The sequence below is a fragment of the Maniola hyperantus genome, chromosome 2 (assembly GCF_902806685.2).
Source record: "Maniola hyperantus chromosome 2, iAphHyp1.2, whole genome shotgun sequence".
In the NCBI taxonomy this organism is placed as follows: Eukaryota; Metazoa; Arthropoda; class Insecta; order Lepidoptera; family Nymphalidae; genus Maniola; species Maniola hyperantus.
The window spans coordinates 1,697,950-1,725,922 of NC_048537.1; the positions used below are offsets into that span (position 1 = coordinate 1,697,950).

The 27,973-nt window shown below is 37.8% G+C and overlaps 4 protein-coding genes and 1 long non-coding RNA gene across 12 annotated transcripts in view; 3 read left to right on the plus strand and 2 right to left on the minus strand.

Annotated features, from left to right (window-relative positions):
• The window catches only part of Klp10A (kinesin-like protein 10A), a 101,755-nt gene extending 97,459 nt beyond the window's left edge, over positions 1 to 4,296 (minus strand). Inside the window, exon 1 of the mRNA XM_069505759.1 lies at positions 3,875 to 4,296. Coding sequence (XP_069361860.1) covers positions 3,875 to 3,935 — 61 coding nt within the window. The 5' untranslated portion in view covers positions 3,936 to 4,296. The remainder of the gene's footprint in view (positions 1 to 3,874) is intronic.
• The window catches only part of LOC138403831 (uncharacterized), a 227,726-nt gene that overhangs the window by 44,177 nt on the left and 155,576 nt on the right, over positions 1 to 27,973 (plus strand). The window lies entirely within an intron of this gene.
• On the plus strand, positions 4,860 to 7,229 carry JMJD6 (Bifunctional arginine demethylase and lysyl-hydroxylase PSR). The gene is made up of 3 exons (XM_034981612.2): positions 4,860 to 5,017; positions 5,291 to 5,994; positions 6,361 to 7,229. Exons 1-3 carry the CDS (start codon positions 4,945 to 4,947, stop codon positions 6,745 to 6,747), a joined length of 1,164 nt encoding a protein of 387 aa, XP_034837503.1. The 5' UTR covers positions 4,860 to 4,944; the 3' UTR covers positions 6,748 to 7,229.
• COX5A (Cytochrome c oxidase subunit 5A) lies at positions 8,116 to 11,194 on the plus strand. The gene is made up of 3 exons (XM_034981712.2): positions 8,116 to 8,328; positions 9,532 to 9,687; positions 10,868 to 11,194. The coding sequence occupies exons 1-3, from the start codon at positions 8,192 to 8,194 to the stop codon at positions 11,031 to 11,033; spliced, it is 459 nt and encodes a 152-aa protein (XP_034837603.1). The 5' UTR covers positions 8,116 to 8,191; the 3' UTR covers positions 11,034 to 11,194.
• Positions 12,764 to 27,973, minus strand: part of ewg (DNA-binding protein Ewg) — a 28,458-nt gene continuing 13,248 nt past the window's right edge. For 6 of the 8 annotated variants that reach the window (XM_069505383.1, XM_069505395.1, XM_034981554.2 and 3 more), the window contains 3 exons: positions 27,826 to 27,941; positions 20,030 to 20,167; positions 12,764 to 18,855 (listed from right to left, as the gene is read on the minus strand). In XM_069505383.1, the coding sequence (XP_069361484.1) occupies positions 18,811 to 18,855; positions 20,030 to 20,167; positions 27,826 to 27,941 (299 nt within the window). In that variant the 3' untranslated portion in view covers positions 12,764 to 18,810. Of the gene's footprint in view, positions 18,856 to 20,029; positions 20,168 to 24,474; positions 27,942 to 27,973 lie in introns of those variants that run through there. The other 2 variants (XR_011237920.1, XM_069505402.1) reach the window with 2 other exon arrangements.

Below are 27,973 nucleotides of genomic sequence, written 5' to 3' on the forward strand. Positions count from 1 at the left end.
ATTGCTGGTGCATAGAAATAAAAGCTGCATCGAACGGACTTTTAAAACTCTGCTTTCCTAATTAAGTACCAGTTTTTCAGTTTTTCAGGCCAGAGTGTTGTTATATTGCGGTATGCGATATACTTAGTTACAGACTCCAGTTTGGATGGAATTACTGAATTTTTTTCTTCTACTTTATAAAGACCAACATATTATATTGTACATGCCAAATCTCAAGTTTCTAGACTCAGAGGTTTAAACTTATGTTGATATGTATGTCAATCAGTTTATCATTAGCGACTGCCCGTGGCTTCACTGTAGCTTCACTCCTGTGGGAATTTCGAAAAATTCGGTCTGATTTCATGTGTACATTGCAAAGGACACCTCTGTACAAAATTTGAGCTTTCACGTCCAAGGGTTTGTGCTGGGCGATGATGAACCAGTCACTGAGGCAGGACTTTCCTTTTTAACCGACTTCTATATGAAAACTTCTATACTTATAATAAAGCTGTAACTAGAGGAAACATTATTATCGATATATAGAACCCAAAACAATTTTTTTGGAATTTTTGTCTGTCGCGCATAGCCCGAAAACTACTGAACGGATTTAAATGAAAGGTAAAAGATTTAGAACCAATCTATCACAAAACTGCAATTTGCCAGAAAATCATACAAATCCAATTTATTGTAATGTTTTGATTGTGGGGCGATGACGGCTCAGTATTCGAACAGCACACTGTTCAAGTTACTAGGTCCACTACAATAGTCCCCTGTCCATTGGAACATTACTTAGCCTCACAATCGAAACTTGACAAACCCCAGTCTGACCTTGCGACCTTGTCTATTCTGCTGCGTTTATTGCATTGCGCGCCACACACGATCTATATTGACAGTTTCCTGCGCTTCAATTTGATGAGTTGATAATTTTTTGCAACCCACCGCGTTGCACTTCATAGAAACAAAAAGACATTGCCTACTTCAGTATGATCCACACATCCATACTAAGTAAGTCTAAATTTAATAAAAGGAAAAGGTGACTGACTAACGGACTGATCTATAACGCAACGCTTAAACCACTGGACGGATCGGGCTGAAACTTGGCCTGCAGATAGCTATTATGACGTAGGCATCCGCTAAGAAAGGATTTTTGAAAATTCAACCCCTAAAGGGGTGAAATAGGGATTTTAAATTTGTGTAGTCCACGCGGAAAAAGTCGCGAGCATCATCTATTAGTTAATAATCCTATTCGATATACCCGCGCATCAACCTGCCGGCGCCAATTCAACATTCGGCAGTCTACTTGTCGTTAAAACAGCACCGATAAACGGCGCACACGCATTCGTTCGACCCTTATATGGCCGACGGACGCAAGGCCGCGCGCCGTCCTCGCGCGTCTTAAAACTTGACGTTATTGAGTAGGCATTTATTGGAATTCATGAAATATATCGATATATTTAATTGAGTCCGCTGCGTCCGCATAGACTACACAAATTTTAAACCGTTAAGGCGTTGAATTTTCAAAAATCCTTTCTTAGCGCATGCCTACATCATAATAGCTATCTGCATGCCAAATTTCAGCCCGATCCGTCCAGTAGTTTGAGCTGTCCATTGATCAATCAGCCAGTCAGTCAGTCACCTTAACAGAGTTATTTGCTGGGCCTTCTGGTATCAGTGTTTCCTGCCACATAACTCCAGTGCTCCCCTCGGCAACCTGGGCGGTCTACTCGGCTTCTGGAGTGAGCTTGGATGGCTGGAGTGAAGACTTCAGCGGGGAGGGGCAATGCACGCACAACAGACGGAAACGTTTAAGTGCGGAAACCAGCCCAGAGCGAAGAAGAAGAAGAAGAACTCCAGTGCTCACCATCAAGGCAAGAGTCAATAGGTATCTTCTAAGCAAGCATGCCAACCTAGATCTCACCATGGCTTTCCATATGGCGAGCTCTTCAACTGCAAGCTTATTGCGTACTAAAAAAGTGCCAAAGTGCCCGCCAAGTGCGAGTCGGCAACGAGGGTTCCGTACTGCAGTCTTATTTTTTCGACATTTTGCACGATAATTCAAAACCTATGATGCATAAAAATAAATAAAAATCTGTTTTAGAATGCACAGGTGAAGACCTTTCATATGATACCCCACTTGATATAGTTATCTTACTTCTAAAATTGAAAATACTAATTATTAATTTATGACCACAATTTAATTTTTTTTTGTGTGATGTTACCACAAATTCCCGGTTTTCAGATTTTTTCCCTAATACCAGCTATAAGACCCACCTACCTACCAAATTTCATGATTCTAGGTCAATGGGAACTACCCTGTAGGTTTCTTGACAGACAACAAAGTGATCCTATAAGAGTTCCGTTTTTCCTTTTGAGGTACGGAACCCTAATAAAAAGGATGAATTTTAGTTTACCACAGGGTCGGAAGTGTGTTTTTATGTCGAAAAGTTCCAATAAGAATATTATATCCCAATAAGAGCAAATAGGTAATGTTTTCAAAAGCTATTTCATAATCTTTACTTTATCTATTCTTTGTCCCAATTTTTTATAAACATTTTTGACATAATATTATAGCTCGAATTGTTAAAAACAAAAAATATCAGTACAGTACCCCACCAGGGGCAGCCCTAGAAGCTCTTTTCAACTTACCTCCTCTCTTCCTGTATTTGAAGAAGGAGTCGAGAATGGGCATGTATAGGTTAATTAGATAAGGAAAGGTTAACTAGCTCTCTAAAACACTGAGGGACTTGTAGAACTCAGTGCTTGAGATCCCTATTTTGGGAATGCCGTCAGACATGACAATCCCAAAATATAGCTTCCAGTGGTCCTATTCACTGGTACACTGATGGATCAAAGTCAGGCAAGGACGTAGGCTGTGGAATTTATGGAGAGAAGCCCAGGGTCAAACTGTATCGTAACCTGGGTGCTTTCGCTTCCATTTTCCAAGCAGAGGTATATGATATAATAATTGGTGTGGAAACCATCCTGCATAACAACTAAGTCAATGAAATGATATATGTATAATATATAGTAGTATAGTAAGCTTTGTAGAGCGTTGTCTCTATCACTCATACCTATATAATATTTTGTCAGTCTCAATTACAGGGCAACTCTCTACAAATCCACATACCGTAAATTTGTACAGTATAATAGACTTAATAGAGGAAGAGATAATAATAGGAGGCTTAAAATATAGACAGTTTGATGAATTTGTAGAAATTTATTGCCAATGATCTTGCTTTTAATGACACCTCAACCAAGTATATCCATGTGGTTTCTGATATTCTAAAAAAAAATTGAAATGCGTTCTGCACTAAAACTAAGTCATTGGCACAGTTTAATTAGAAAACTATGTAAATAAATAAAATTATTGACCTCAAACAGTTATAAAAATAGGAATTACACATGACAAAATCTTATCCTTTTGAATCAAAATCATCCAATGTTTCTAAGCAATATCCATACCGTTATTATAAATGCGAAAGTGTGTTTGTTTGTTGGTTTGTCCTTCAATGACGTCGCAACGGTGCAACGGATTGACGTGATTTTCGTATAGAATATAGATAAAGACCTGGAGAGTGACATAGGCTACTTTTTATCCCGGAAAATCAAAAAGTTCCCACGGGATTTTTAAAACCTAAATCCACGCGAACGAAGTCGCTGGCATCAGCTAGTTGTACAATAAATGGGATACGGATAAATCATGTTATTGCTTACAATGCAACGGATTAAGTAAAAGTGTGTCTGATTCATAACTTTGCCGCTCGCGAGACATGAATCATTTTAGACATAATTTAGGTTACACATAGAATCGATGAATACATAAACATTGTGTTATCTAGGAAGGAGCTGAGACACAACACTAAATAGCAAGGATACAAGTCGTGCTTGAACTCACCATCTGTTCTTTTTATGTTGATGTTGATCCCGGACTGAATTTTAACGGAACCGTCATCCATTTTTGCACTGCTTTATACACCACATACACTAAATAACATTATTTCGTAAGGAACGGTGGTTTAAAAATAGTCTAACACATTCGGAAATTGCACATGAGAACCGGTGAAAATTACAAATAAATTTCTACACCCAGATTGACAGTTATATCGAGCTAGCTTCACACTTCAGACTGGAACGTTTCAAATTTGTTTCGGTACAACAGTCAAATCAATCACTCTTCATTTTAAATGTAATTGTAAAAATGTAATTGATTTGATAATTGGTAAATAAAAACTATATTACTGAAAATAAAAAATGCACTAATGTTTAAATTGTTTCAGTTAAAACTTAAAAATCCAAAACCAAAGTGCCTTCACCACTTATCACCATTCACAAATCACAGACCATCTCCTATATACACTGTAGTCTGTGTCACAGACCTTTTTTCTAGTCGGTGTCACAGACTAATAACATATAGGAGTATAGAATACACAAATCACCAATCCGAAGAACATACAAAGAAATCAAGTTAAAACTAAAAGTCTATTAATGCGTACATTTCTAATAAAAATATTCTACTGATCCTAGAAAGCAATGAAAATTGTGCTATGTGCTGCTGCTTAAACTGCATATTTTAAAATATGCAGCATGTCACAAATCAGGTTGTAATCTCAATTGTTCTGATTGGCTGAATTTGTGCGATTCTTGTTGCAACAATGCATTGTGGCCAATAGTGAGCGAGCATTAACCAATCAGAGATGATTGCGATCGTGACATTGTAGCTGTCAAACAACCGCGGTAGGGCCAGCCCATAGATTATCTACTATATACTAGAGAGCCTCTATACAGCAGACAACGGCAGACAAAGACCACCAACCAAAGAAGACCATAGAGCCTAGATGAGTCTGTGGCATAGTAGTGATTATATACTCTTTGGTGGCATTTAACAAAAAAAGAAGCGAAAAGTAGGTACCTACCTACCAAAAATTTCAGAGGATAAAAGATTTTATATTTTTCTAGGAATAAATTATGGAAACCGAATATAAATTATCACACAAAGCCAAAAAACGAATTAAAGAAATCAAAAGAAAAGCTCGACCAGGTATGGAGTCATTATACTTAAAAAATTGGCTAGGCTATTAATCTAACATCTCCCTAATTTTAGATTATAGGTTCTCTTGTATTTCAATTATCATGTTAGGTTTGTTGATTTCGCAAGCATTCTGAATGCTGCAATTATTTGATCATGTACGAACCACTAATTCGATAAGTGCAATGTAGCATCGCAAGGCGTCACGCGTTTTGCATCGCTCGATCACGGATTTGCTTATCAACTTTGTAATTTTATCTTTAAAATGAAAACAATGTCTTTTAGAGTTGGCTGACAAACACCAATGGACAGCTTTAAAGTATGCAAGTAATTTTGAAGAGTTTCTAAAATGTAAGGACAATGTGGATAGAATAAATGTTAATGAATTCTCACCAGAAGAGTTTATAGAGAAGTATGAAAAAATTTACAAACCAGTCGTGATTACGCACGTCCAGACCAACTGGCGAGCCAATCACAAGTGGACGCATGACCGCCTCGCTAAAAAGTATCGCAACCAAAAATTCAAGTGCGGGGAAGATAATGAGGGATATAGTGTGAAAATGAAAATGAAGTATTACATAGAGTATATGCGGACAACGACTGACGATAGTCCGCTTTATATTTTTGATAGTAGTTTTGGGGAACATCTGAGAAGGAAAAAACTCTTGGAAGATTACGAAGCACCTCTATACTTTAGGGATGATCTATTTAAGTACTGTGGGGAGGAGAGACGTCCGCCTTACCGCTGGTTTGTAATGGGACCACAGAGGTCTGGAACTGGTATACATATTGACCCGTTGGGTACGAGTGCCTGGAATGCCTTAGTTTTTGGGCACAAGAGATGGTGTTTATTCCCCACTGAGACGCCGCGAGAAATGATCAAAGTTACAGGAGCAATGGGCGGGAAGCAGAGAGACGAAGCCATTACTTGGTTTAAACTTATTTATCCTAAGACGCAGCTGGATTCTTGGCCTGAAGAATACAAGCCAGTAAGAAACTCATTGATCTATAACTACAAATACTCTGGAATATAATAAAAATCAATTTTATAATTTTACTTATTAAAACAACGTAGTAAAATAATAGCTTTGTTAAGTTTATTGTTTTAAAAAGATAGAATATAAATTAGTTACTCTTTACTGCTGCATATTACTAATCAAAACAAAACTACCACAACAGCCAATAAGTTAGATGAAAGATGTGTTCTAAATAATATCTGTCACGTGTACATGTGAGTACAGCCGGGACAGATATTATTTAGAATGGAAATCACTCACGGTAGTTTAAACGCGAAAGATGTGTTGATAAGAAAGTCAGGAAAAAAATAAAAATTTAGTCTGTGATTTGATTTTCAGGTGGAAATTCTTCAAAAACCCGGCGAGACAGTGTTTGTCCCTGGAGGCTGGTGGCATGTCGTTCTCAACCTCGATGACACTGTAGCAGTCACACAGAACTTCTGCAGTCGCACCAACTTCCCCGTGGTGTGGCACAAGACTGTGAGAGGACGACCAAAGCTTTCCAAGAAGTGGGCCAAAGTTCTAGAAACCAAAGAGCCTGAGCTTTACAAAATTGCGAGTAGCATGGATTTGAGCCAAGGCACAGGAGTAGCCTCCGACAGCTCATCAAATAGTAGCTCATCTAGTAGCGATAGTGACAGTAGCTCAACAGCAAGCTCCAATGAAGAGGACAGCGGCCAGGAAAGCATCACTGCACATAAGAAAAAGAGAAGACGAAAAGTTTGAATATAACTTCCAGTTTATTTATTTTAAGTAATGTAATGGGTTTATTTGTTTTGTATATTAAAAACCAGCTTTTCGTATTACTAGATTATAATTAAAACAATAATGGTAGTGATTCTGAGCACAACTAAATTTTAGAATTTTCCTATCTTGTTCTTACCAATGTAATAAGAAAAGGACAGATAAACTTGATTTAGAACTGTCAAACTTCGTGACTTTAGGCGCCAGTCGTGAGAAGTGAGGCTATTGCTTTGTATAGTAGCAATAAAGGAGTCTTTAATTTAAAAATTCATTTTCTATCCTTTTTTAGCAATACTAAAAAGAAAAAGATGCAGATACTCTTAAAGTATAGAGGAAAACATCAGAATCGACGCCAATGATATCATTCATTTTAAATGATTTATTTTATTTGACATTTAATTTCTTTGTCAATGTAATTTTTTTTTAAAGGACCAACTTGATTAATAATAAAATAGTGTTATCAAGAGGTATTTTTATTTTTAGATTAAATGAAAGCTTAGTGCAAACAATAATTATTAATCACAATTTTGTTCAATTTGAGATAGGCAAGTACTTTTTATTGTAATGAAATTATAGAAGTCATAGCCATTTTATTGAATCAATCAATAAAATGGGCCTAATCCAATATCACAAAATAAAACTACTAAGAATTAGTACAGTAGCCGGCAAGAAATCTGTACATCGACCTTTAGAATGAGATCATGAGATTTCGGCTTTGTAGAGCGTTGTCTGTAGCACTCATACCTATGTGACATGTATGTGACGTTTTGTCCGTCTCAACGACAGAGATAACGTTCTACGAAACGAAACTGCTCTTTCTAACACTCTTCTACAAAGTACAATATTTCCTGCCGGGGAGGTGAATTCCATCAATGCAAAAACCCCAAAAACCATTAGTAGACGAACCAATTTGGGTGGGCTGACCAAAGATTGTTTATTTATCATCACTATCTCAGTGGTTTATCCAACGTAGTCTAAAATATAAGGGGTAGTTTGAAAGTAGCGCCAGTGGTAGAAAAGATGAGGGGTAATAGGCTGGCATGGTATGGGCATATAATGCGGAGGGAAGAAAGCCATGTCACCAGAAGCATGTTAAGTATGCATGTGGAAGGAAAAAAGAGGAGAGGATGACCAAAGAAAAGGTGGATGGATTGCGTGAAAGAGGATATCCGTGAAAAAGAAGTGGATAATACGTTGACGAATGACAGGAATGAGTGGAAGAAGAAGACATGTTGTGCCGACCCCACGTAGCGTGGGATAAGGTAAGGAAGAAGAAGTCTAGGCTTGAAAGAACTAAAACCCAGGGCCGTAAAACAAGTTAAAAAAAAGAAACGTAGTTTGTGGCACATAACTGTCAAGTTCTACTTGTCTATGGTTTTCTGCAGCCATTTGTTATCGTGCCGCACTAGAAAAATTGTGAAACAAAATGTTGCGATCCACTTCAGGTAGACTGGTAAATGCTCTCAAAAAATCCCTGGTTTCACCCTCCAGGGTATGCGCCGTCAATGCTGTGAGAAGATCGCACGACGGTCCCGAAGAATCACACGAAGAATTTGATGCCAGGTTAGTGTAAAAACTTGACGTTATGTAACTGAAAATCGTTCAGTGTTATCTTTTACTTCACAAATAATTCAATAAGTTTAAATTACCTGCTATGCTAAATGGGACCCTTCTAAACTTTGACCTAATTTCTATTTTAACTTCCAGTCTAAACTCTTAAATCTATGCGCTTTTGCTTAGTAAATTTGGTAAAACATAAGTGTATTGAAATAACAATTTGTGATAAGATTATGATACTTTGGCAATGGCAAGTGGCATAGATTTAGCGGAGTCCCTTGCAGGCTGAGTAGACATGTAAAAGTTATTGATTACTACTTGACTTGGGTGTGCTTGCCTATTTCATGACTAAAAGTAGATGGGTTTTCCATATAAAACTTTCTTAGAAATGATTCTGAAATATGGTAAAAACTGCATTAAAATCCACTAATAGATAAAGTTATAGGTGAAAAATATTTTTTTATACTATTATTGTAGTGTATTTTATTTATTATTATTTTTATTATTGTAGTAGTGTATTTTATAGTATTGTAAAACAACTCCAATCTGAAGTTGTAACATGATGTAGCAAATAGACTAACAATATGAAATACAAGCCTCACTGAGATCTGTTTTTGACCAATGCACAGTCATCCACCTCATGTTCAGATTGTACTACTTTTTTTACTCTCAATTCCTAAAGTGACTATTCATCATCATCATCATGATCAACCCATTACTGGCTCACTACAGAGCACGGGTCTCCCTCTCCCTCGCTGGCCATGTGCGGATTGGTAGACTTCACACACCTTTGAGAACATTATGGAGAACTCTCAGGCATGCAGGTTTCCTCACGATGTTTTCCTTCACTGTTAAAGCAGGTGATATTTAATTACTTAAAACACACATAACTCCGAAAAGTTAGAGGTGCGTCCGGGGATCAAACCCCCGACCTCCGATTAGAAGGCGGACGTCCTAACCACTAGGCTATCACAGCTAGTGACTATTAAGACAGGATATTTCTAATTCAGCTCACTTAAATCAAATCATGTATATCTCTCATGCTCAATCAAGCTGTGATACCCGTGCTCTGTAGTGAGCCGGCGATGGATTGATCATGATGATGTTATCTCTTACATAAATCAAAGTCAAAGTGCGCTCTATAGATCTCAGCCTAAGACTCGTGCAAGAATAATCCAATACTATAGTGGGTGAATTGTATAATTCCAGGTATGAAGCATTCTTCAGCAGACGGGACATTGATGGCTGGGAGATCCGCAAGGGGATGAACGACCTGTGCGGTATGGACTTGGTGCCAGACCCGAAGATCATCCGTGCTGCCATGCATGCATGCAGGAGGGTGAACGACTATGCCCTGGCTGTTAGGTTTGTAGACACCCTCAAATATTTGTTCCTTGCAGTGTTACAAGCATAGACATCAATGTAATAGACTGGACCGTGCCAATGCCCTTAAAATAATACTTATTACTAATGGGGCCGATTCTCGTTCACACAATCTCTAAACCTAAACTAAATTAATAGCTCTTAATCTAGTGCTATCCTTTTCTGCAAGCAACATTATGAAAGGGATAGCACTAGATTTAGACTTGTTAATTTAGTTTAGTTTAGAGATTGTGTACAAAGGAATCGACCCCAATAACTACTTAAAATAATAATGTGTGTGTTTGTTTGTCATGAAGTGGGCTACAACTGGAGGAATTGTTGAACTAACGTTTGTTAGAACTTGTGACTATGAAGCACCTTATCTAGTAGAACATTTTATTTTGCTGACTACAAGACTAATCGCCATACAATCTGACTGAGATATAAATATGTTTTGACAGAGTTCTTATAAAAGAACTATCAATATCACAGCCCAGATTTGGTAACTGTAAAACCAGCTCTTAGGCAATAAAATCTGAACAAAAAGAAATTACATTCAGGATAGATTTACTATAGTCCTACAATCGTTTTCTCTGAAATAAATTTGAAGTTTGGTGAAGATATAAAAAACCGGCCAAGTGTGAGTCGGACTCGCAAGTCGCACACGAAGGGTTTTATACTATTGTACAAGATTCTTTAACATTTTTATGTGCAACACTGCTAGATAATGACAACAGCGCTATCTTTATGTGATTTGATAAATTACAATTAACTTATCAAATCACATATAGATGGCGCTGTATTTAAAATGTGTTTTAAACATTTTAGATTTTTTTGTGATGTAACCACAAATTCACAGTTTTCGGATTTATTCCTTTGCTTGTGCTATAAGACTTACCTATATACCAAATTTCATGATTCTAGCTCAACGGGAAGTACCCTATAGGTTTTCTTGACAGACAGAACAAAGTGATCCTATAAGGGTTCCTTTTGAGGTAGGGAACCGTAAGAACTGTCCAAATATCAAATTTATTCCTCAGATTTTCCTTAAAATCTGAACAAAATGTAAGACAGTTTTCCTGTTTTGTATTCCCTTGTTCTCTATATATATATTTCTGCATTGTGTACAGTAAAAATATATTCGTTCGTTCAATATTTAAACAAACTTTTATTTCACCCACAGGTTTATTGAAGCTTGCAAAGAAAAGTGCGGAAACAGGGTGAATGAAATCTACCCTTACATCATCCAAGAGATCAAGCCCACGCTCACAGAACTTGGCATCGATACCCCCGAGGAGCTCGGCTATGACAAGCCTGAACTGGCTCTAGACAGTGTCTATGAGATGTGAGGTGTCTATGGATAGAGGAATTTATGCGATAGTAGTTGTAACATTTTATTTAATTTAAACAGCGAGACCACCCATTCAATGAGTAGGTATTCCATTTGTTTTGCTGATAATAACAATTGTTATAAAATAAATGTTTCTCTAACGTGGGAATGTTAGAAAACGATTTGTTGTTTTATTTTGTTCATGTAGGTAAAATAATTTTCTTTTTATAAATAAATAAAAAAGATAAAAATACAATTTGCCGTTTAACTGTGTAGTAGTCTTGTATTGTAGTAAAAGAACGGCATTAGGCATCCCTCGTTAATATAATTCCAACTCCTATAGTTTATCTACAGGAAGAAGTTAAGTATAGGGCTCTCTGTTATGTACAGTGCGACAAGGCTCTCTTAGCACTTGAATGACATTGACAGGAGGCCGCTGTTGGAGAAAAAAGGCTAGGCTATTCAAACAGAACAGTCTTCGGGGCCAACGCTACTCTGCCCCGGTTGTGTAAACTATACAATGAGCGCAGTCAATTGATAGATATAAATACAAATTCGATTGCTATGTTTCGTAAGTTAGTGATAAGCGACCTAGTCAAAAGCTAGCCAATAGCTGTACCTACCCTGAACCTGGAATTTAATATTACTATTAAATTATTTTTGTAATTTTAAAATTAATGAATCTATATTTTTACTTTTACATACCTACCTAGTTATCTACTTATTATTTTTTTTTAGTCTCATTTCAAAATATATTTTTTGTATCTAAACTACCTTTATAAAGTGAAAGTAGGTATAATGAAATAGAAATTAATTTTAGAAATAAGAGTGTGTTAGAACTTAGAATGTGTAGAATATAAGAAAATAGTAATTAAGTATAAACGTAAAAAAAAATTGTAACATTATATTATACCTAGTAGTTAATTTAGTTTTTTTAACATATTTATTAATTTTACAGTAGAACGTTTACCTACTGTTTACTTTTTAACCATACCTACAGACATACTGAATGGAATCTTTACCTACTTAAATTTTTATCCCCTTTGTAACTCTGATATCTGTACGGAATTTGCATGCAGTGTTTACTTTTAAATGATTTAACATAGTTGTGCATGATAGAAAAACCTATGTATTTATTATAGTTAGTAAGTTTTATGTTAAAATCGCTAGTAAACCATTCAATAAAAAAAAAAAAAAACAAAAACAAAGGGGAGACTACGGCAACGTTAGTTTCGGTTTTCGCCACGTGCCAAGAGAGCCTTGTCGCACTGTAAATACAAATGACAAAAAACTCATTGAGCGTTAACCATTTTATCATAAAAAACTCAGTGAGCGTTAACCATCTTGCGTCAACCAACCAATCACAAAACGAACTATGTTTTCGAATGTGTGCGATTGGTTGGGCATTCAAAATGGTTAACGCCCACCGAGTTTTTTGTCTTTGTCGTAGATTACGTAACATTTTCCCCGTGGATAGAGTATAATAGTGTTGTATGCGGAAGGAATTACAGGTCTCACTGCAAACCTGTGCCATTGAGGCTGAGATCTATAGAGCGCACTTTGACTTTGCTTAACTTAAGATTGAGCTAAAACAAGATAGATTTATGTGAGAGATATAGCTCTGTCTCGTTTTAACTTTGTCTTAAGTCTAAGCTAAGTTACAGTGTGCTCTATAGATCTCACCCTGAGAGACAGAGCACTAATATGGGGGTTGGTCAAAACTAGAGGTAAAGGAATTAAAACACGCCATACGTAAATACTTTACTTTTAATGATTGCAATATTCACACAGTCATACAATTATTTACAATCACAAATCATTGTACTTAACAACAAAATTGTGCTTCTCATTTTCTAAACGTAAGGACAAAACACAATCGCTCTTTGGTATCAAAAAATAAATAAAGATCAACTCATAATTTAAATAAATAAATAAAATATATAATGAGAAAACAATAAATTAATATTTCACTATTCCTTGTCTTTGTCGAACAATAATAATAAATTAAATAAATCTTTTAGGTACATTTAAAATAGTCAATCGCTTTGTACTCTTCTATGAATTCTAGTAAACTTATGGACTATATTTTTTCGACTAAGTTATATCTTTTAACTTTTAACATTAGTTTTACTTTTAATATTAGCCGTCCGGAACCTAATAACATAGGTTTAATTACATAAAATTGTTGATATTTGACTTCTAGGCCTAGTTTTCGGTAACCTTAGAGTCAATTCTCTCATAAGCGTAACTAAGTGCGGGCAAAGTACCCCCATATTAAACAAAATAGGTATACAATATTTTTTATAGGTACATCGTTTCTCTGAGCCTGCTCGTGAGGTAGGGCGCAGGTTGAAGGAGGGGGACAGTTGACATAAAAATCAAGGGATTCAACGTCGCTGTCACCCTCTCGCAATCCGCACTCTAACTCACGAGCCATCTTAGTCAATGGTTACCTACTCATAAAATAAGTTTTCTAAATATATAAAAAGAAAAGGTGACTGACTGACTGATTTTATATGTTTCTTTTTTGTGTCTTTCTTTTTTGGTGTACAATAAAGAACATTAACTAAACTAAACTGATCTATCAACGCATAGCTTTAACTATTGGACGGATCGGGCTGAAATTTGGCACGCAGAATATAGCTATGTAATATGACGTAGGCATTCGCTAAGAAAGGGTTTTTGAAAATTAAACCCCTAAGGGCTGAAATAGGGGTTTGAAATTTGTGTAGTCCACGCGGACTAAGTCACGAGCATAAGTTAGTATTAATTTATAAAACATTACTTTTCGGAAGCTAACCTTGCGAAGGTCATTAAAAGTGTTGTGGATATTTGAATTGATTATATATTTTATACAATTTTTGAAGCACTCGTAGACCGTGTCAAAAGGTGCATATAGACCCCGCCTCCGCGTCAATATCTATGTACCTAGTTAGTGCGTAGATATGTGTCCCACATGTGAGCGTCACTTTTTAAAATACTATTGCATGAGCTAGGCCTATCTTATCTGGAGTTTTATAATATTATCACATTGATTATACACGAAATACGCAAAACTAAATATTTTCGTGTACAAAACTTAGTTACGCCTACGTAGATAATATGATGGCTAAGAAAAGTTAATAGATCGCATTTAAAAACATCGATATAACGGTTCTTGCAATGTATCCCTGCGCAAGAGTTCCCTTGTCAGAAGTAATGTACAGTTAAATACGTTAAACACTTTAATTCAACTAGGGTACGTATGTTACAAATTTAATTAAGTATTTATAAAAAAAGTTTTTCTTGTAATAACTCTTTAGTAAGACTAGATTGTTTTCACTTCTCCATAATGATTGAGGGTAGACTAGATTTGGTAAAGATCGCGTCACGAAAGTTGGAAATGTGTAGTAGGTTTTAAGGTGACTGCATAAGGACATACGACTGTCTCAAAGTCGCACATAAAACTAACTATAAGGTCACCTAAGGGTCGCGAGCGAAGCAAGCGCAATTCCGGAAACACATTTCTAACTTTCCTGCCACAAAATGAATACATAACAAACAAACAATAAGAATAAAATAACAATTCACTTAACAAATACCTACTCTTAAATAATAATTAATTAATTAATTAACTAAAAGGAATGTAAATAATAATAAGTTAATTTGTAAAATGTTAAAACAGAAAATAAAATAGCCGTTTTAGAAAATATGTCTAAAAACATAAACGCGATTGATATTGGTAAAAAAAATATTGCACAAATCTGGGGTAAGAGAACTTTAGGGCGAGTTTTGACTGAGGCTGTTTTATTTGTATTAAAATTGTTAGATTAATATTTAATATTAACATTGTTTTGCCCCTGGGATGGAAGTTAAGTTTCTATCCATACTAATATTATAAATGCGAAAGTGTGTCTGTCTGTCTGCTAGCTTTTCACGGCCCATCCGTTCAACCGATTTTGATAAATTTTTGGTACAGGGATAGTTGACATAGGCTACTTTTAATCCCGGAAAATAAAAGAGTTCCTACGGGATTTTAAAAACCTATATCCACGCAGACGAAGTCGCAGGCATCACCTAGTTTTGTATAAAATTTACAACAACCATTTTAAATGATTTCATAAGGACAAATTTTCAAAACTAGTGAGGTAAATACCTACTGACTACTGATCAAGCTAAAAAATTATAATCTTTGCCAAGTTTTTCAACAATCGTTTGCCCTTTTATAGTTTAGTTCTCCTTAGTTGACTTAAAAGATAAACAAATCACAGAAACTTCTATAAGAAACTCGTAAGTTTCTGGAGTTAGGTTCTTCACTTGTATCATGATTTCGTAGCCAGTTGGCGGTAACAAGGTCCTATAGGCCGCGCGCCTCTTTCGCATTTCAGCGATAAGCTACTTGTTTATAGTGCATTCAAAATAAACTGGCGTGTTTCCACTTGAGACCGTCATTAGCAATAGCATTACATTCGACATGCCACGTAAACAACAGGGGTAATAAACCAAACACTCATAGAAGTCATAGAGCTCATTGTGTTTATACTTTTGAATTTACCCGCCACGACTTAATCCTATTGTTATTGTTAATGTCGGTATCAAGTGGAAACACGCTAGTTTATTTTGAATGCACTATACCTCCGAATAAATACCTGTAGAAGTAGCCCTATTGTGACTCTTGTCTCTTACTGTTAGAGCGAGATAGCTAAATGCATTTAAGCTCTTATTAGAACTTGACGAAATGATCACTTTTTGTCCTTATCACCGTGGCCATTTTTTTGTTTGTCAAAATGTATTTTATACGTGAGATCTTGACAAACAACACGAAGTGAGGTTATGTTGATTCAAGTAGTTTAGGAAATAATTGATTTGTTTTTGAAGTTATTGTGTTTGCAGTATACTAACTAGGCTACAATAGCCGAAGCAAACGTAAAATAGAAGGGATAACATTTCACAAGTAAGTACCTCTGCTTGAGCGAGAGGGACTGAGGGGGCCACGCTAGTTGGATATCTGTAGGTATATATCTGTTTTGTTTACCCTTTAAATCAGCTAAGGAAAAATAAACTAGGTATATAAAAATAATATCTCTTATGAAGACAGCATACCTTCAAACAAAACTATGAATGTTTGTGTTGAAAGGTCACATTATTATTGACGTCTCAACATATAGGGGCCAATTTTAAAGATTTGCTCATCTTAAAAATATAAATTAATATTATTAATAATTGAATAAATTAGTTAAATAAATAAATACCTACTTAGTCCCATTTAATGGCATTTTAGGTCTGATCACAGGACCAGGTATAAAATTATGCTACTTATCTGTTACAACTGTGACGTGGTCACTTCGAGGGGGTGTTACCCTATTTAAATGTTAACTGGCACGGAACAGGGAACTTTTTTTAATTTATAGACTAGCGCTTGGCTGCAATCAGACCAACCCCCCGATTGTGTAAAAATAACCATTTCATCGCTATCGCAACCGTCAACGAATTCTGCCCTTTGATTGGTTGATTCACTCTTTACATTTTTTCACAGCCAATCAAAGGGCAGAATTTGTTGACGATTGCGATAGCCATGAAATGGTTATTCTAACATAATTAGGGGGCTGGTGGCAAGTGACGATGCAGTCTAAGATAGAGCGCGCTTGGCTAGAAGATGCCTATTCACTCTCGACTTGAAGGACCAAGTGTCAACCGAATTTGGTAATCGAAGTGGGATAGTGAAAAGTACAGTATGCGGCAGAAAGTAATGTACATCGGCCTTTAGAAGGATAAAGCAGATTTGTCGAGCGTTGTCTCCGTCGTTGAGACCGACAAAACGTCATATAGTTATTAAATGACAGAGACAACGCCGCGCTCTACAAAGCCAAAATGTTATTCTAAAGGCCGATGTACATTACATTCTGCCGCGTAGGTATTTGATTCGAACATCTATTAGGAGTGCGAACTCTATAGGTGGTAAGTACCTTTAACTTCGTGGTTGTTACCAACATTTGAGACTGAAGTTAGCGAGAGGTGTCAAACTCGGTCCGTTTACATTTGAATAGAGTAAACCGGTTGGAAATAATATTGCACGACAAACTTTAGAAAGAGATAATGGTTCCGTAGAGTGTTGTCTCTGTCGCTGAGACCGACAAAACATCATATAGATATATGAGTGACAGCTCAATGGGTTGCAAAGCTAGTGGCAATGGGCAGGGAAAGCGCAGCGTTGGAAGACCCCCCAAGAGCCGGTGAGCCGCTGGATTCAGCTGACTGAAGACCGGGTTATGTGGATATCCCTTCAAGAGACTTATGTCCAGCAGTGGACGTCTATCGGCTGATAATGATGATGATGTCAGAGACGCCCTAAAAAGCCGAATTCTCTTTCTTAAGTTCAATGTGATATTTCCTACCAGGTACTGTACATTCTCCGCCTGACTCTGGTTTCCTAGGACAAGGGCCGCTTTATTTATAACACCTTTAGAGCGAGGCCACAACACTGCGGAGCGTCTTCGCATAGCAAAAACGATGCCCCATCGAAATGCGATGCGTTGACGCAACGCAAAAATTTCATCGCTTACGGCATCGTATAGTACCCGGCAAACAACTTGGGCATGAAGCAACGTAGTGGGAGAAATTTGGCGAAACCGGGAAGCGAAAGTCGACATATCAACCAATCACGTGCACTCGCGCCGACTGATCAACCAATCGCGTGGAGCCACCATTCGCCAGCCAATCGCGTCAATACTAAAGTTGTTTGCCGGGAACTATACGAGAAAACTCTGAGTTCTGACCATCAATTTCTAGTGAGCCATGGACCACACTACACATATCCTACTTCTACTTGCGTTAAGACGCACCAAGAAAAACACACAGCACAGAATGGCACACAGAGAGGTGTGGACACCGAGTGAACGGGAATACGTCGTCGCATCGCAAGTTTGTACGTTGCGGCACCGCACCGGAAATTTGTACAGTGCGACGTCGTAGATTTTTACGACCCGACGTCGCATCGCTGTGTTGTGGTCTCAGCCTCGGCCGAGATCTATAGAGCGCACTTTGACTTTGCTCAGACTCAAGATGGAGTTAAAAAGGGACAGATTTATGTGAGTGTAGCTCTGTCTCGTTTTAACTCTGTCTTAAATCTAAGCTAAGTCAGAGTGCGCTCACCCTTAGAGAGCATTTTTGATATGGACTTTACGGTGTGAAATGCGTTCTCCAGGAAACCACAATATGTTACAAAGTTTCAAGTACGTCCAGACTTATGGCTGGGTCACATTATGGTACAGTCCGTTCCACGTAAATACTGCTAGGCAACATTAGAGACATACGCACGGGTAAACAACAATAGGACTTTTTAATTACCATAAACGTACGGAACCCTTCGTTTGCTAGTATGACTCGCACTTGCCCGGTTTTTTTTTTTGGATGAATACTTACACTTGAATTATTTATTTTTTAATTTTTAACTGCATGAACTGATTACACCGATTTATTTATGGTAATTACAAATTGAGTGGTGTATAGGTAGTTGTACTGGTTTTGCTAAAAGGCTGCGAAATGTTACCCTTTACTTCCTACCATTAAATAGATCGATAAATCGCCTACTGCGCAAGTATAAGATCAGCAGTATTTACGTGAAACGAACTATACCACTTTGGTGTCGATCTTCGTTGCGACAAGTGGCTCGTCTTCAACTAGAGGTCTGGGCCAATAAGTATGTAGACTGGAGCGTCTAGTGTGGGTGCGTGTTGCCTGGCGCCTGGCGGCTGGGTAGGCGCGAGGCGCTACGTGTGGTCGTGCTGCGGCGGCGAGCTGGCCACCAGCGTCAGTAGCTAGGAGTCCGTCGCCACCGCCTCGCGCTCCGACTTCACTTGTTGCTGCAATGAATATTCCAAGTTCTTTATTTCACTTGTGGATATGATGTTACATGACGAGACCATCGGCTCGGAAAGCTGATACTTTTTTTTTAATAAAAATAGTAAGCAAACGTGCAGACGGCTCACCGCCTATGAACATTTGCAGCACCAGAGGAACTGTTGCCAGCCTTTCAGGAATTTGTTGGTCCGCCCCTTGCTTGAATAGCCCTGCGTTGTAAACTAGTGGGAACAGCACCGAAGGGAGCTGATTTCACGGTTTGCATGTGGATGGAAAAAAACCGGCCAAGTGCGAGTCAGGCTCGCGCAATGAGGGTTCCGTACTACGGTCGTATTTTTTCGACATTTTGCACGATAATTCAAAAACTATGATGCATAAAAATAAATAAAAATCTGTTTTAGAGTGTACAGGTGAAGACCTTTCATATGATACCCCCATTTGATATAGTCACTCACTTCGAAAGTTGAAAATACTAATTATTAGTTCATGACCACAATATAATTTTTTTTGCGTGATCTAACCCTAGTTTTCAGATTTTCCCCAAATGTCAGCAATAAGATCTACCTACCTGCCAAATTTCATGATTCTAGGTAAACGGGAAGTACCCTGTAGGTTTCTTGACAGACAGGCGGACAGACAGACAGACAGACAACAAAGTGATCTTATAAGGGTTCCGTTTTTCCTTTTGAGGTACGGAACCCTAAAAAGGATCTGGCACAACAAGCGGTCGAAGTGCACAAGGCACCCAGGTGGTGAGGGTGACATTGCTTACGTAATCCCCCCCGCCGGTTAGTTTGGGATCGTCCACAAGTCGAACAGCCTACCTTTGGATCCGATCAAATGGAAGGAGTTAGTACTGGGGTGCTCCGGCCCAAAGGTAAGAGCAATATTCCATGTGTGAGCGGTCTTGCGCTTCATAGAGAAGGGAGGCTGTGCTCGGGCGCGAAGTACTGCTTCGGTCTGTTACACCCCTAGCTTTTTGCAGGCTAATTTGGCTTTACCTCCCAAGTGATCCCGAAATTGGACCTCGCTGGACTCCAAGAATTCCAATGCTGTTGGAAGGGGTGAGGGCCGAGGAGAGTGCTCTCACTAATGAGGAGAACCAGCAAGAAACTCAGCAGTTGCTCTTTTTAAATAGCTAAAGCTTCCAGCCCTTCGCCGTTATGATATACTCACCATGGCCTTAGTGAGTACGGTGGCGTCTTTCAAGCTGAGCACCTGCAGCACCTGCGTCTCCCCGTTGCCCTGCAGCATGACCTGCGCAACGCCGCCTCCCATCGATATCGCTTCCAGCCCTTCACCATTCTGTTCCATCTGCATCAAATATGGCGCCGATATTGAAATGAGTGTATCGTAGGTCGAAAGAAACGTTAGTCTGACCTGCCCCCCAATTGCGTAAGAATAACGATTTCATCGCTATCGTAATCGTCAACTAATTCTGCCTTTTGATTGGTTGATTCGCTGTTTACATATTTTCACAGCCATTCAAAGGGCAGAATTTCTTGACGATTACGAAGACACTTTTTTACCCGACCGTAGCAAAGCGAAAAGGGAACACGAACAAGTATAATATGAGATACAAAATTCTTCCAAAGTGTCAAGTTTCCGAGATATAAGCCATCAAAGTTGTACTGGTGGCGTCATCAGTATACATACAACAGTCTAGTTTAATAGCTTTGATAGCGGAAACTTGGTGAACGTCAGGATGGCTGGACCACCACATTGGAAGCTTTTGTCTCATACAAAACTTGTTCGTGTTGTTACTAGCTATAGATTAACACAAGTTTTATGCGTGGCTGCTATTTTAAAAAATAAATAATGGTGGACATGTAGGTAGGTCATTCTCCATACTAAAATATTCGAACCCCTTTTATTTCGTCCAATTTCAACATTTTGTTCACCAGCTCCTCAACTATAAGTTTTATATAAATAAATAAATAAAAAAATCAAAATAATGCACGCTTATTGTGCAGCGCGGCAGATTAGGCTGAGATCTATAGAGCGCACTTTGACTTTGCTCAGACTTAAGATTCGAGTTATAACGAGACAGATTTATGTGAGAGATATAGCTCTGTCTCGTTTTAACTCAATCTTAAGTCTAAGCTAAGTCACTGTGCGCTCTATAGATCTCACCCTTAGTGCACACGACTCATGACGTCACACACACACACACACACTACGGCAACTCAAAATAAAACAAACACATACAAAGACACAATCAGTGTTTATTGTGTAATTGGAACGAAAACAAACAAAACATAATATATCGTAAACTCTACCAACAACTGGGAATTATATTTACAACTAGCTTATGCCCGCTACTTCATCTGTGTGGACTAAACAAATTTCAAAACTCTATTTTACCCCATTAGGGGTCAAAATTTTCAAAAATCCTTTCTTAGCGAACGTCTACGTCATACGATCCATCCAGTAATTTTAGCTGTGCGTTGATGGATCAGTCAGTCAGCCAGTCAGCTTTTCCTTTTATAGCTTTCGGGGATAGTGTAGCTTTTTAACAGTAAAAGAATTTTGATAATTAGTTTATAAAAATAATTAGTATTAATTTTTAATTTTTGGCGCATATTTTTATATGAGGACTTTTATCTTTTTTATATAAAAAATACTAATCATTATAAACAATAATTAATTACTAATTAGTATTATGTTATATATTCATTTATAATGAATGCGGCTGTTAAAGATTATTACCTACGCAAAGTTGTAAATAGAATTCCCAGTTCACAGAAACAAAACATAACACAAAAAAACATAATTTCCTACTTTTTTTTAAATATGAAATAATCAAAAATATACACATACACGCTTAGCGAGCAAACTACCTTACCTTTAGTATGAGTTCGAACATTTCTTGTTAGATTACGAATATCGAATTACTATAACGTTAAAGTAAAATGAACTTAAAGTTGACTATTTTCAAGTCGTCAATACAATACTACTAATTTCCCAATGTTTCCGCTTGGAGCGCTGTCTAGACAAAGTTGAACCTTAAAATAAGGGAGTTTCAGTCCATTTTAGTCAACTTTATAAAGTTTCGATGTTCGAAATCAATGTTGTCGAGATGTAAGAACTTTTACTAAGTCTACAGGTGTATATAAAGGTTGATTCAAACTGACGCAGAGCCGAGTCGAAGTGAAGTGTCATATTCGCGTGTACCAAACCACAAGCAATTTTTTTTATCTTCATATTTGCATTATGTTGTAAATAAAGATGTAAATTTATGCAATTACTTCTACAATATGGCACAATATTATTTTTAAAGTGAAGATTTGAAAAGAGCAACCGCCGAGTTTCTACTCTGTAGGAATGGCGTTCTGAACCAGTGGTAGATTCTGACGATTCAAAAACAATTGTAACAGTTAATTTGAATAAAAACTCTCCATTTTTAGGTGAAATTTTAGATAGTCGCCACGATGCGCTTCGAGTCTCCGTCAATGTGAATCGACCATTACAAGCAATATACAACAGACTTTGTTATACTTATACATAAATAATAAAACGACAAAACAAATTTTATTACGAATTAAATATTGTCATGCATTAACTCCATCAGCTACTGAGCTAGCCTTTATGCTAAAGACAGAGTAAAATGAGGCCAGCGGCCAGCGCCATTATCTGCACATACAAGACACTGAAGAAAAATTCTGTGCGCGTTTTATCGCTCACAGATTTCCGATAGATGTGTCTTTAGCCTAATCAATAAAACAATAATTTCAGGTAAAACACATTTCACATGCAAAATTAATTTATTAAATATAGGAACATTAATTAAATTTAATTGTAAAATAGGAAACATTCTTAACTGAGACATAATATTTTAATTGCAATCGAATATGATGTGACAATTTTTAAAATGTAGTATTTTTAATATTAGTATATGTGAATTTAATAAAGTATGTAATTGTATATGTTACTTCTGACTCGGAATGCGATTTGGCGTTGCTGTTAGCATACCGAGGATATTGTTCAATATATCTCACACCCGGCTTTACTCACGTGTCTAGTCGACGTTAGCCCGACTAGTTGAGTCTTAACCGCGACGCGTGCGCGAACTGACTTCCTTTAAAAAAAAAACAGCCAAGTGCGAGTCAGGCTCGCGCAACGAGGGTTCCGTACTACAGTCGTATTTTTCGACATTTTGCACGATAATTCAAAAACTATGATGCATAAAAATAAATAAAAATCTGTTTTAAAATGCACAGGTGAAGTTCTTTCATATTATGACACCATACCCCACTTGATATAGTTATCTGACTTCGAAAATTAAAAATACTAATTATTAGTTCATGACCACAATTTTTTTTTTGTGTGATGTCACCAAAAATTCACGTTTTTCAGATTTTCCCCCGAATGTTATCTACAAGATCTTCCTACCTGCCAAATTTCATGATTCTAGGTCAACGGGAAATAAGTCTTGACAGACAGACAACAAAGTGATCTTATAAGGGTTCCGTTTTTCCTTTTGAGGTACGGAACCCTAAAAGGACCTCGAAGGGAAGGACCTGGGTTCGAAACTAGTTGGGCTAACGTCGACTAAACACGTGAGCAAAGCCAGGTGTGAGATATATATAATGGAAATCACTCACGATAGTTTAAACGCTAAAACAAACATGTGCAACAGAGAACACTACTGCGGCATAATACTGACAGTTGCATGCGTTCACAGTTCATACGAGCAAGCAATACTTCTTTGGCACAAACACATAATATCAGTACGCTTAGTATAAGATTTTACGTCTCACCAACGTTTATTTTTATTTTTTTCCACAAAAAAAAAACACTTACAATAATAGTTTCTTCGTGCTCATAAGCGCTTGGCGGCTTGTCTGAGCACTTCTAGAATTCGAGAGTCGAAACACAATAACATCAAAGTAAAATGGACCTAAAGAGCCTTGAATTGAAGTCAAAAATTCAATGCCACTGATTTTAATTTCGCACCGTTTCCACTTGGAGCGCTGGCTGTAGATGTGAAGACAAACTTGAGCTTTAAAACAAAGCAGTTAAGATCCAGTTTACTATAACGCGGAAGTGTTTCGACACTCGAATACTATCAACGTCGGTGAGATATAAAATCTCGTACTAAGCGTACAGCACACTTCACGAAAGTTGAATCAGTTTCGCTGCAAGATAAAGTTCTATACCACACTATCCACGGAAAGAAGTTAGTAGACCACTCTCTCTGTTACGTAATCCTACAGAAATAACAGAAAGAAAAATCTCACTCGGCGTTAACCATTTTGAGTCACCGACCAATAACAAACATGTTTTCAAAAACATTTAAAATTCAATTCGAAAATGTTTTCAAAAAACATTCGAAATCCAATTCGAAGACATACGAGTAGTTTCGTTTGTGATTGGTTGATGACTCAAAATGGTTAACACCCACTGTGATTTTTCTCTCTGTCATTTGTACAGGATTACGTACCAGAGAAAACCCTATAATAACTTATTTCCGCGGATAGAGTAAGCCCTCACAATTAACGCAAAAATATAGTAAAATAGTTTTTCTGTCACCAGCTACATTTTAATATTGTACTTTATTCACCGCGTCGTTTCAACTTTCGTGAATATAACAAATCCGACAAAAAAGCTAACATTCAAACTCATAATAGTTTTAGCCAACTATAAATAACCTAATATGTATTATATTTGCTAATGACTTAGTAAAACAAATTAAAATCCAGCATTGACTAAAGCTGCAGACACATTGCTGTGTTGTCAGTGCGATGCAACGCAATATGCGTGACGGTCAATCAATTGGAGTTAGAATCGAGCGGCAGACATCGTGCAAGAGGATTTTTGACGACCTCCCTGGCGCAGTGGTAAGCGCTGTTGTCTTATTAATGGTCCCGGGTTCAATTCCCGGCAGGGGTTGGAAATTTTATAATTTCTTTTCTGGTCTGGTCTAGTGGGAGGCTTTGGCCGTCGCTAGTTACCACCCTACCGGCAAAGCCGTGTCGCCAAGCGATTTAGCGTTTCGGTACGATGCCGTGTAGAAACCAAAGGGGTGTGAGTTTAATAAAAAACCGGCCAAGTGCGGGTCAGGCTCGCGCAATGAGGGTTCCGTTCTGCAGTCTTATTTTTTCTACATTTTGCACGATAATTCAAAAATTATGATGCATAAAAATAAATAAAAATCTGTTTTAGAATGTACAGATGAAGACCTTTCATATGATACCCCACTTGATATAGTCACTCACTTCGAAAGTTGAAAATACTAATTATTAGTTCATGACCACAATTTTTTTTTTGTATCTAACCCTAAATTCACGGTTTTCAGATTTTTCCTCAAACGTCAGCTATAAGATCTACCTACCTGCCAAATTTCATGATTCTAGGTCAACGGGAAGTACCCTGTAGGTTTCTTGACAGACAGACGGACAGACAGACAGACAGACAACAAAGTGATCCTATAAGGGTTAGATACAAGGGTTTTTCCTTTTGAGGTACGGAACCCTAAAAACTGCCATACCCCTTCCAGGTTAGCCCGCTTCCATCTTAGACTGCATCATCACTTACCATCAGGTGAGATTGCAGTCAAGGGCTGACTTGTATCTGAATAAAAAAAATGTCGTCTAGTGTCGTAGTGTTGCAATTTAGAATGCTTTGTCGTGTCGGCGGCGATCATGGGTAACGGCAAACTTTTTTGAATGAACTGAGGATTTGAGGTAATTATGAACGGAGGTACTGATGCACGACAGGTGCATCGTATTAGCATAAATAATTAAATAGGTAATCAACAGGCAGCGACGCGGAGCGAAAGCAGACCATACACCACAAGTATTCTTTGCATTTCTTGTAGACATGTGTCCGCTATAGCTTAACTTAACTGAAAACCGCTGCCGTGCCTATAGCGTACCGTAGCGTTATTGTCGTAGCTAACAACGGTTATCAGCTAACATCTATGACGAACCACCTGACAACGCAACACTGCCAACTGGCAACTGACAATGCATTGTTTGGTTTTTTGGTAACTAGAAACGCAATAATTATGCCTTCTCTTTCTTTCTTTCACTGAAAGCTGAGAAGGAGCGGTTATTGGCTACCGGCTTAGTAACTAAGAACTTGGTAAACCAAAGCCGACCTTATCTATATTATGCTAAGGCTTAACTGTACAAGTACTTGTCCATTACACTTTGATCTATCAATCTTAATACAGTTAGCCTCAGAGTAATAGAGATAAGGTCCTCTTTGGTTTATCAATCTTCATGAAATGTTTTTGGTTAACTGGACTGTGGCAAACTATTCGTGCAGGCGTCCACTATAGTTTGACCTATGTTAATGATCAATTAATTAAAATTTGCTGCTATGAACTTAAGTTGTGATTACTTCACGATATTCATGAAAGTAAAATTGGTTTTATTTTAGTGAATATGCGCGCGCTAGCTATACAGACGGTATTGATACGGCAGCTAGCTTAGTTACTACTACGGAAACCGCTGCGCGTTGCGCATATTAAATTAGTTGAAACACAACTCTGATACTGATATTCGGCAACGGTTATCAATATCGGTATTAAAACTAAATAACTGTTGATTAACCGTTGCCATAAATAGCCAATAACGCCCATCTTTAATTTCTTGTACGCGTGCAAACAAGAACAACTCCAGTTAGGCGATACTACGTATTAGATAAGTCGTTCTAAACAAAACTTTTTAACGCGAGTTGATGATTTGACGGTAAGTCACTCTAACGGACGACGTGCCTAGTTTAACGGCTTGTGGTATACGATTTTGGTTCGGAATAGCCATTCAATACATATTTTTCTTCTTTGACTGTCTTCATATAATAATGTCTTCGATCGCCATCGATCGCGTCACAATTCACAACATAATTATGTGTTTGCACCTTAACTTCGATTGCCTTCTGTTGCATCACGACACACTACAACAAAGCTAATGTGTTTCCACCTTTTGTCACCTGAATAATATTAAATATTGCACTGCGTACAATTACCTAATTTTTTTATAATTAATGCTAGTAGGTGTACAATTTCATGCAATCCTTGGTACATTTAGTAACTGGGCAGTACATAGACTATAATATTATACATAAGCTATCTAAAACATCTCTATCTAGAGTAAATATTTTCTATTTAAATAAAAAAATATATTCTTTATTTCTATGAACATAATATCACAATGAATCACTGTGGTTCATTTTATGAAATGGCACATTCTATTTAAAATATACTATCATGTACTTCATTGCATAAGCTGTCTCTTGTTGCATGGACTGATCTAAGTGTGTGTCTGTGTATGAGTGATATGGTCGCATGTGAGCAACAATCGCTAGTCTATCTCGATCTTGGGCACCGCGCCAGCACTCCTGCGCGAGCGGCGCCATGCACACGCTGTGTTGTTATCGCATGGACTGAACTAATGTGCACCACACGTTAGATCAGTCCATGCAAGCTGTGATATTGCTGCATGGTCTGATCTAATGTGTGTTTGTGATTATGTAACATCTAAGCACATTAACGCGGTCCATGTGAGTAGAAGTGTGTAGTCTATTAGATCTCGTGCAGTGTGCAAGGCTGTGGCGTGTATGGCGTGTGTCTAAGTGTCTCCGCGTGGATGTTAATATACACACGTCTACTGTTGCATGGACTGGTACAATAGGCGTGTGTGGGTATATCATGTTAAGTGTAGCATGTTGACGCGCTCGCGTGTATCTAGCATATCTCGATTTTCCGTGTATGTGTTTAAGTAATGCGATAATACTGTATCTAGTCTATCTCGATCTGGGCTAACGACGGGTGAGCGAGCGGCGCGAGTGTGACGCGAGCATGCATGCATGGACTGATCTAATATATATATATATATATATATATATATATATATATATATATATGTGTGTGTGTGAGCAGTCCCGTGTAGCAATAGTCGCTAGTCTATCTCGATCTTGACTAATGTCGGGTGCGCGAGTGTATGCGGACGATGGCGGCGGCGCACCTGGACGAGGGGCGCCATGCACACGCCGTCCTGCTGCTGCATGGACGCCACCATGGACTGGTACACGGACGCCGACACCGGCACCGTGATCACGCCCGACACCGACACCGGGTAGCCTGTCACACAACAACCACCATCAACTAAGTAT